This window comes from Nestor notabilis, unplaced genomic scaffold (genome assembly GCF_000696875.1).
Source record: "Nestor notabilis isolate BGI_N333 unplaced genomic scaffold, ASM69687v1 scaffold2779, whole genome shotgun sequence".
In the NCBI taxonomy this organism is placed as follows: Eukaryota; Metazoa; Chordata; class Aves; order Psittaciformes; family Psittacidae; genus Nestor; species Nestor notabilis.
In genome coordinates this window covers 662-9413 of record NW_009943934.1, presented here as the reverse complement: position 1 = coordinate 9413, position 8752 = coordinate 662, and the positions used below count along the sequence as shown (strand labels likewise).

General features: G+C 45.9%; 1 protein-coding gene across 1 annotated transcript; it reads left to right on the top strand.

Annotated features, from left to right (window-relative positions):
- The first annotated feature begins 125 nt into the window (after positions 1-125).
- Positions 126-8635, top strand: RAPSN (receptor-associated protein of the synapse). The gene is made up of 7 exons (XM_010022178.1): positions 126-610; positions 3020-3358; positions 4371-4529; positions 4824-4922; positions 5020-5142; positions 7760-7813; positions 8432-8635. The coding sequence occupies exons 1-7, from the start codon at positions 395-397 to the stop codon at positions 8633-8635; spliced, it is 1194 nt and encodes a 397-aa protein (XP_010020480.1). The 5' UTR covers positions 126-394.
- Positions 8636-8752: the final 117 nt, after the last annotated feature.

Here is an 8752-nt window from a genome sequence, read left to right as displayed (position 1 = left end):
CCGGGGAGCCTGGTGAGGTGGCCTGGGGGGCGCAGCTGCAGCCAATGGGGAGCGGACCAGCGCTGGCTGCTCGGGTTGAGTTTCACTCCTGTCGCTTGAGATTTTTCTCTTTCTCTCCCTGTTGTGCTTTTCCTCTTTGTTTATGGGATTGGACAGGCGGATGCGCTGGTGGAGTCCTAGCGAGCAAGACGTTTGTCCACTGGATTTGGGATTCTACCTTCAGTGCTGAACAACCACTTCCTGCCATTGCCTGCCACAACTCCAGCCCCCTGCCATGGGTGGGCTTTTATGGCTCCAAGCCTTCTGAGCACACAACCCACCCTCCTCTATCAGGGCATTTCATGTTGTGTTCTCTTGGATGCATTTGCTTTTTGTTGTCCTTAGAGGTTAGTGTATGAGGCTTTTTAACGCATGGGAGATGGGTCAGGACCAGACAAAGCAACAGATAGAGAAAGGACTCCATCTTTACCAGTCTAATCAGACCGAAAAAGCCCTGCGAGTGTGGATGAGGGTGTTGGAGAAGTCTGCGGATCCTGCTGGCAGGTTTCGGGTTTTGGGTTGCCTCATCACTGCTCACGCAGAGATGGGCAGATACAAAGATATGCTGAAGGTAAGGAACTGGATATGAATGCATGCCATGGTGTGGTACCCACTGTGGAGAGTGGCTGGAGATTACAGTGTGAAATTGGGGGGTGACTTTGTATGTAGTAGAACATGCCAGCTATTGAGTGCAAATTGCGTGCTGCTGTAATCACTGTGTTGACCAATAGCTCCAGCCCACAAGGTACATAGAATACTACTTTTAATTGCGCCTGGTCCCTCAGGATATCCAGGTTATTGAGGTTCTCCAGTTAATAATGGGGACCTTTCTTGATCTACTCCCCACATGCAGGCACATCATATCACCAAGCTTCAGGAAAAGACAGGAAAACAGGGCCTTTGCTCCACTTGAAGCTGTTTACAGCGTATATGTCAGCGTAAGAAGAAATCTCCAAGTGGATTCTGTAGAATAAGCAGCAGTCTTGTAAAGACATCGTGTTATCTTGTTCTTCAACTGCTGATTGATATCTAATACAGATGTTACATTGGTTTTATTACAATTCTTTGTTTGCAAAGGGGATGACTTAAGAGGAGAAGGAGGATGCTTTTTTTGGCAGGGGGATTGAGATGTTCTAGGAGGGGTCTGACATTTGAGGTCAGAGCAGGGCTCCCAGTTGTCAGGACAGCATAGAAGAAAGAAGGATATATGGGGCTTGAGTGATAAAAGGAAGCTGAAGTTACGTTTCAAGAGCATGAGGATAAATGTGTTTGATTAAATGAACAAAAAGGCTGATGTGTGGATCTGAGAAGTAACGGGACGCACATAGAGAGCAGCAGGCAATGTTTGGGAGGCTGACTCAGGAATCTGGGAAACGAGGCAAGAGGATGTTGTAATAGTCTTAAGAAACCATCCCAGCCTGAAATAGGGTCTTGCTAAAGGGTCTTGATATTCTTGTCCTGGAGTTTTGGTTTGCCTCTTACTAGATTAGTAATTATTCAGCATTTAGCACAAAACATGAACTAGAGCCCACATCTCATTGAAAAGTTTTTGGTAGCTCTGTTTAGGGAGGGGGGAAGCACGTTTTACCAGTAAACCCATGCCCTGTCTTAAAACCAAGTACTTAGGATGAAGAAGAGGAGTGTTAATACGCTTGGAAAACATTTGAAGAGGAACAATTCTGAGAAGTGATGTGGAATTAGGTGGTTGGCAGAAACAACAGACTGATGAGGGAGGAGAGAAGTAAAAAAGATGTGGCTACCTGAAGGAAATAGTGAAGGCTTCAGGAAAACGGGAAACGAGCAGAGGAGTGGGCTCAGTATAGAATCATAGCATATACCTGAACCTTCATTTGTTACCTGAGACGAGAACAGAAAGAGGGGTCAGAATAGGTGAATTTTAGTTCTTCCCAGTATTAGAAAGCAAAAACAGCTTCAGTCAAACTGAAGATTTTATACCATGAGTGATCAAAGATGGAGGAAGAAGTTCAGCAGTAAATCACGGAGGAAGTAACAGGAGAAAAGGAGGCAGAATTAAAGGTATGAAATTAACTGTGATTTAAGAAGGGTTTATGATGGAGAGAAAAATTACTTCACACCGAGGGAAGAGGCTGTGGCAACCAGGAAATAATGAAGAACTTGTACAAAGGTAAGGGAATGTGGGGAGCCATGAGCTAATGCACAGTCCTGGGTCCACACAGCAGCTTTCCTACAGCGTGAAGGAAACTGAGAACATCTATCCCAAATACATGCAATTATGGTTGGCGGTTCTTGGTTCATTTTGTGAAGAATTTTACAATGTTCTAGTAGCTTAAATTATTATGTGTTGCCATTACAGAAAAAAAGGAAGTAATTGGTGCCCTTGGGAATTGTTATCCATAAACCTCTAACTGATAATCTCTAATGAAAATACATACAGAGAAAATTGCTGTATATTTACCTTTGCTACTGGTATTAGTTCAAGCCAGCAGTGTGGTTGGTTCACCACAGAACACTAGAGTCACTGCTCAGTCTAAAAGAAAGAGACTTCAAGTCATTTAAGAGAACTGTACGCAATGAATCCTGAAGGCAATAGAACAAAAACTGTGAAGACTGAAATTTGTTAGTAAAAGACTAATGAAAGTAGCAGCTTCCTTACTTTTATTAAAGGGTATTTTAATATCTTAAGAATTCCAGAGAAAAGGGAAATAAATTAAACTGAGTGAAAGAAGACTGAGCAGCACAGTGTCAGATGTGTCCAGCTTCTCTTTAGGGCCATTTAACAGCTTTCTTCCACTAACCACCAGCTGAGTTAATCTGTGAGGAGAGAGGGAGAGGTTGCTTCAGACTGCTCCTAGGCCTTTGGAACCACCAGATAACTGCTCAGTGTAGACGATGCTTCTCAGTCTGCGCTGCTGGACTTGGCCCTGCTCAGAGATGAGCCATTTGAGCTGCATTTAAATAAACTCCATGCTTCTATAAACACTGTCTTTTCTACTTCAAGTTTGCAGTGGTACAGACTGACACAGCACGGGAGCTGGAAGACCCGGATTTCCTCACGGAGAGCTACCTGAACCTGGCTCGCAGCAACGAGAAACTCTGTGAATTCCAGAAAACAATCTCTTACTGTAAGACGTGCCTGAACATGCAGGGTACAACAGTGAGCCTGCAGCTGAACGGCCAGGTGAGCCTCAGCATGGGCAATGCCTTCTTGGGCCTCAGCATTTTCCAGAAGGCTCTGGAGTGCTTTGAGAAGGCTTTACGCTACGCACACAACAACGATGACAAGATGCTGGAGTGTCGAGTCTGCTGCAGCCTCGGGAACTTCTATGCGCAGCTAAAGGTGAGGTCGCGTAAGGGACAGAAGGGTGACTGTCTCGTGGATTCAGGAAAGAACTGGAAGTGGTGTGGATTTCGGCTTCTTGCTTCGCTGTAGGATGTGAAGTACTGAGAGAGCGTTGTAAGCTCAAATCTCTTCTTTGTAAAAGCACCAATAAGGACGGCAGGATTAGTGCAGTGTTTATATAGCACAGCAGAAGCAGCTGTGAATATTCCTGTGTGCTGAAAAGAGCAGACTTAGCTTCAAAGAAGATCACATCAGAGGAGGTACTGTCTGTACACAGGGCTGGCAGCCAGAACTCACAGATTCTCTACTTCTACCACTATCACAGGCAAATAGCTATTGATGTGAGCACAACCAGGCAGGAGCTGAGGATGGGGGTGATTCGCCAAGTTCTAACTTCTGTTACAAACAGGAACGAATACGTTTTCCTCACAAAGTCTTGATTTTTGTCACTAGTGAAAGACTCACCAACTGAAGCGTTGAGAACTATCAGTAAACTCCCCTCACAGTGCCAAAAATAAAGACAATAACGTTGTGCTGGGTACTTTTAAGGTATGAAATAAGAAGGGAGAAAGAAAATTGTACAAGTTGTGGTTTCCTTTGAGCATCTCGGAGAATTAAAAAATAGAGGCCTTTTTCACCTCTGCACTCTCATGTAACTTACTTGAGAATGGGTTTAGATAATTAGGTAATAGTTTTGCATAATTATTGTAAAGTAAAATTTCTTTTAAAAATGCTCTTAATACAGAAAGATGCCTAAAAGTGAAAATATGTTACATCATTACTTCTTGTGGATTTGGCAAGGCCATGATTCATTGTTCCTGTTCCCTGCAATATGATGGATAACCAGATTCTGACTTTCCATATGGAGAACATAAGGGCTCCACGTAGATGCTGAAAGCAGAGATGTCAGAGCAGAGGTTTTCAGCCTTTGGTTGCAGAGGAAGGTAAATTGGGTTTTTATCTTTGATTTTTGCTGTAACTGCTGTCTATCTGTCTGCCTGCCTTACAGGACTACGAGAAAGCCTTGTTCTTCCCGTGTAAAGCAGCTGAGCTGGTGAATGATTATGGCAAGGGCTGGAGCTTGAAGTACCGTGCAATGAGCCAGTATCACATGGCAGTGGCCTATCGGAAGCTGGGGCGCTTGGCAGATGCTATGGACTGCTGTGAGGTACAGGGTGCAGGAGGTGCAGAGCTCTCTGAGGTCTCTGCAAGGGGATTTTGCCTACAGGACTCTGGGCAAGAGGTATACATGACACTCACACTTGTCTCTAGGTGTTCCTGCTGCTTCCCAACCTTAGAGCTGTGGTTTCAGTAGCCCAGGGGGGCTCAGAAGTTTGGGTCTCTGGATTCCCCTTGGTTGGGAACATGTGAACAAGACTTTGAGGCTGCAGTGCACAGTCCCAGCACTGCTGTTTTAAATGAGGGACAAGCTCTTTCACTGACCAAAGACAATTTCTTTCAGGAGTCCATGAAGATTGCCCTGCAGCACGGTGATCGGCCTCTGCAGGCACTGTGTCTGCTGTGCTTTGCAGATATCCATCGCAGTCGCAAAGACATACAGGTACAGCTCTTTCCTGCCAGGGAGGACAGAGGGGGTAGCAAGAGGGTGTGCAAAGCAGGCCATAGCAAAACACGTGTTTTCCTCCCTGCTTCTACAGACAGCTTTTCCTCGGTATGATTCCTCCATGAGCATCATGACAGAGATTGGAAATCGCCTGGGCCTGATCCAGGTGCTGCTCGGAGTGACCAAGTGCTGGATGATCCAGAAGGAGCTGGACAAGGTCAGTTACAAACTTGTTTCTACAGAAGTTTGTGAGACAAGGTTGGAACATACAGTCTTTTTCTGACCTCTGTGCCTGTAAAGGTGCAGAGACCTTGTACCCCTTGGTTCTACCAACAGGGTCTGTTGCTTGTATAGTTGTATTTCTCCACATGGCCCCTCTCAGCCAGGCAAAAAGGCATTTGTTACTAACAGTATGAACATCCATTCTGAGTCAGACTGCTAACATACAGAAGTGTCCCATCAGTCAATCCTCATGACTTTAAGCATTACGCTGAGAAACCAGCACTAAGAGAAGGAAGCCTACTCCTACATTGTAGCAAATCAGCTTATGCTTATGCTCTGAAATAGATGTCACTGCCTACTTAACGGCAATGAGTTAAGCTCATTGTTGCAATAGTGATGATGTTTAAACGGCTCTACAGCTCCACCATGTGCTTTGCAGACAAACGTGGCATTAAATTCCTAGAGAAACTTTGAAGGCAAAGAAACTGTGATGTGAAACAGAGAAATGAGAGCAGAAAATCATATGGGAATGACAACTGGTCAGTAGAGTGCAAGGGGGTGACATTACTTACTTTGAGAATGCTTAGGCGGTGTACATAAGTTGAAATCCAGACTGCAGGAGACTGCACTGCAGGAACACTACTGGGGTGCAGGATGAGATGCTCAGAGAGAGGCTAGCCTTGAACTAGTGCTGAAGAATCTGGAATGCCTGTGCAGTGCTACATCAGGATGCTGGTTTGGGTGTTGAGGTGATTCAGATTCATTCTTATCACTCATATGAGACACACAGAATTTTAGCTCAAAGCATCCCAGATATTACGAAATGAAGTTTCTGTCTGTCAGAAAAGAAAAACTCAAGGTGCTGTCGGCATCTGAGTTTGCCTACAGCAAGGAATCAGTCAGGTGAGATATGCCTTGCAGTCTCAGCAATAAACACCATGTTTGCACTGGAAGAAGAAACTGTGGACTTAAAAAACTTTGCTCAGTGTAATCCCTTCCCAGCCTCGTATCTCGTATTCAAAAGATGGGACAGAACACAGCAGGTAGAGGCCTCCACATAAGGGAATATTCAGAGCACTCACCAAACCCCTACCTCTGCTGATCACACCCCCAGCCATTGCCACCCTCTGGTATCACAAGCAGTTCTCACTTGTGAGAGCCTGGTGAAGGCTTTGCACGGAGTCCTAACCTCACCAAAATCAAGAGAATGAATAGATGAATCTTGTATTCTGCTCCAGGCATTAGCAGGGACCCTGGTGGGTCAGGGACCTTATGCCCATTACCCCAGATGTGACCTCCTCAGATGTCATAGCCCTGAATACTCACCCAAGCCTGTTCCTCAACTTGCCAGCCCCAGTTTCCACCCTACTCATCCCAACATCAGTTACCTAATAAAGCAGTTTGACAACTCTCCACTTGCAGATTCCCTGTTCTTGTCTTAGCTTCCTCGACCTTCCTGGCCTCCTCAACCAGTTAACCCATTTCCTTTCATTTGCATGTGGTCAGTGCTGGTGCAGATCCTCTCAGGCTGCTTGCCCAAACTCTTGTGCAGTCTCGTATTCCTGTCCAAGACAAACTGTCCCCTGGACGTCTCAGCATCTCTTCCCCCACCCCACGTGCTTCACTCTGATTCTTAGTCCCAGTCATTCATTTCAGGGGTTTCCAGTACACAGCACTCTTCCTAGGCACAGCTCTCACTTCAGTTCCTGCTTCCCTCTTCTACACATTCCTTATCCTAGGCTGTTGCTGCCACCACAGGTCTAATGCCATCTCCTCTATATTCAAAGTCCTTTCTTTCATCTCATCTGGTCCTCGTCTGCTAGAATAGTAGCAATGCCAAATTATAGGGTAGTTTTATAATGTTCCTCCTCAAAACTACTGCATCACAAGGAGACCTCTTCTTCCCCTCGGACAAATCCAAAGCAGATCTCAATAGTTCTGGAAAAAAGACTGATGATCAGAACAGTGAGGAACACTGTGGCATCTAGCAGAAACTAGGGACTCATTTTGGGTAACAGCTGCTATGCTAAATACTTTTCCTTCAGATTGAAAAAGATGGATGGCAGTACACTCTTACAGCACATCATGTGCAAAGTGGATCTGTAACAGCAGGGGGAAAATGGAAGAGTGTGGTGTGTTGGTGGTGCTGATCCCCTTCCTCCCCTCTTGTACAAGTGAAATTGGGGTTGCCCAGTGACTACTGAGCCTGTAGGGTAGGATGAGGAAAAGGCTTGGTTTGCTTGTGCTTCATCCCAACCCCAGTGGGCAAGTGTGACAGAGATTAAATAAGTCTTACTTCCCCTGCTTGGAAATACCAGCCTCTGCCAACATCATACCCTCACTGCACCGTATGGCTGTAACAGAAATGCAGCTCTTGGATTATTTGTGCTCCTTCAGAAGCCAAGCTTTTCTTACAGATGAACTTTTGGGAGGGGAGGGAAATCTGCCAGATGGCTATCCTGCATCTCCTGACTCGCAGCGGTGCTTGTTTATCCAAAAGCTACTCTATACCTCTTTACCTCTCTCTTTTAAGAAGTCCCATAGGACATTCATACAAGTCTGGTTTTGATATATCAGGCTGAGAACTGATGATGCATGTTCTCCATTTACAGGCTCTGGAAAGCATTGAAAAAGCACAGGAGCTGGCAGAGGGACTAGGGAACAAGGTAGGATCCCACAGCTTCTCTCCAGCACTGTCTGTAGTTTTGTGTCAGGCAACTTAAGAAGTCAAGCATTGAAATATCCAGACTTGTTCTTGCTGATTAATGTGTCTGTATTAACAAGTGAGTGCCTGGGACTTGATTTGTTGTGAAGTATTTAATGATGGGCAGTTGCAGAGATGATCATCAGTGTACAGGTCTGAAAAGTGAGGGAGGAGTCACAGTGGGGAATGGGAAGCAGTAAAAAGGGGATATTAAACAAGCAGAGACCTGCAGTATTGGGGGTCTCTTCTTGAAAAGTATTATTGTCCTGAGCAGCAGCTGAACTGTGTGTTGGCTGGAGGCAAAGGGAGGTGAAGTACAGGGGATGTCATCGATAGATCAGGAAAATCATCAGTGAAAGTGCCTCAAACCTGGTGTCCCCTTTGGTGACAGAGAGAAGCAGGGTTAATGGCAGGAAATGCTGAGAAACGAAATGTCCTTATGAGCGCTCCTATCCCTGGGGCAGCTTTCTGTGCTGCTGTTTCCCTAGCTGGCTGATGGGGCTGTGGCAGTTTCCACTGCTCTTCCTGCTCTGTCTCCACCCTGTTGTTCACCTCTCTTGTTTCTGCCCTTCGTGTGCAGCTTGGCCTGCTGAAGCTCCACTGCCTGTGTGAAAGGATCTATCGTACAAAGGGGCAGCAGCGGGAATTGCGTGACCACGTAGTGAAGTTCCATGAATGCGTGGAGGAGATGGAGCTGTACTGCGGCATGTGCGGGGAGTCCATTGGGGAGAAGAACAACCAGCTCCAGGCGCTGCCTTGCTCCCACTTCTTCCACTTAAAGTAATGAGCTGGAAGTACTAAAGATCCTCGTCATGACATTAGTCATAGGAAGGAGCTGTTCATGCCCAGAGTAGGACAGCCCTATGCATGCTGTTCCCTAGCTCTCTGTCCTGCTTTGCCC

What these genes read in the sequence shown, in the direction of transcription:
- RAPSN (XM_010022178.1), top strand. Translation starts at nt 395, where the DNA reads ATGAGGCTTTTTAACGCATGGGAGATGGGTCAGGACCAGACAAAGCAA. An exon ending in ACTTCTATGCGCAGCTAAAG is followed by an intron (nt 3,359 to 4,370) that starts GTGAGGTCGCGT and finishes CCTGCCTTACAG; the next exon opens with GACTACGAGAAAGCCTTGTT. An exon ending in ATGCTATGGACTGCTGTGAG is followed by an intron (nt 4,530 to 4,823) that starts GTACAGGGTGCA and finishes AATTTCTTTCAG; the next exon opens with GAGTCCATGAAGATTGCCCT.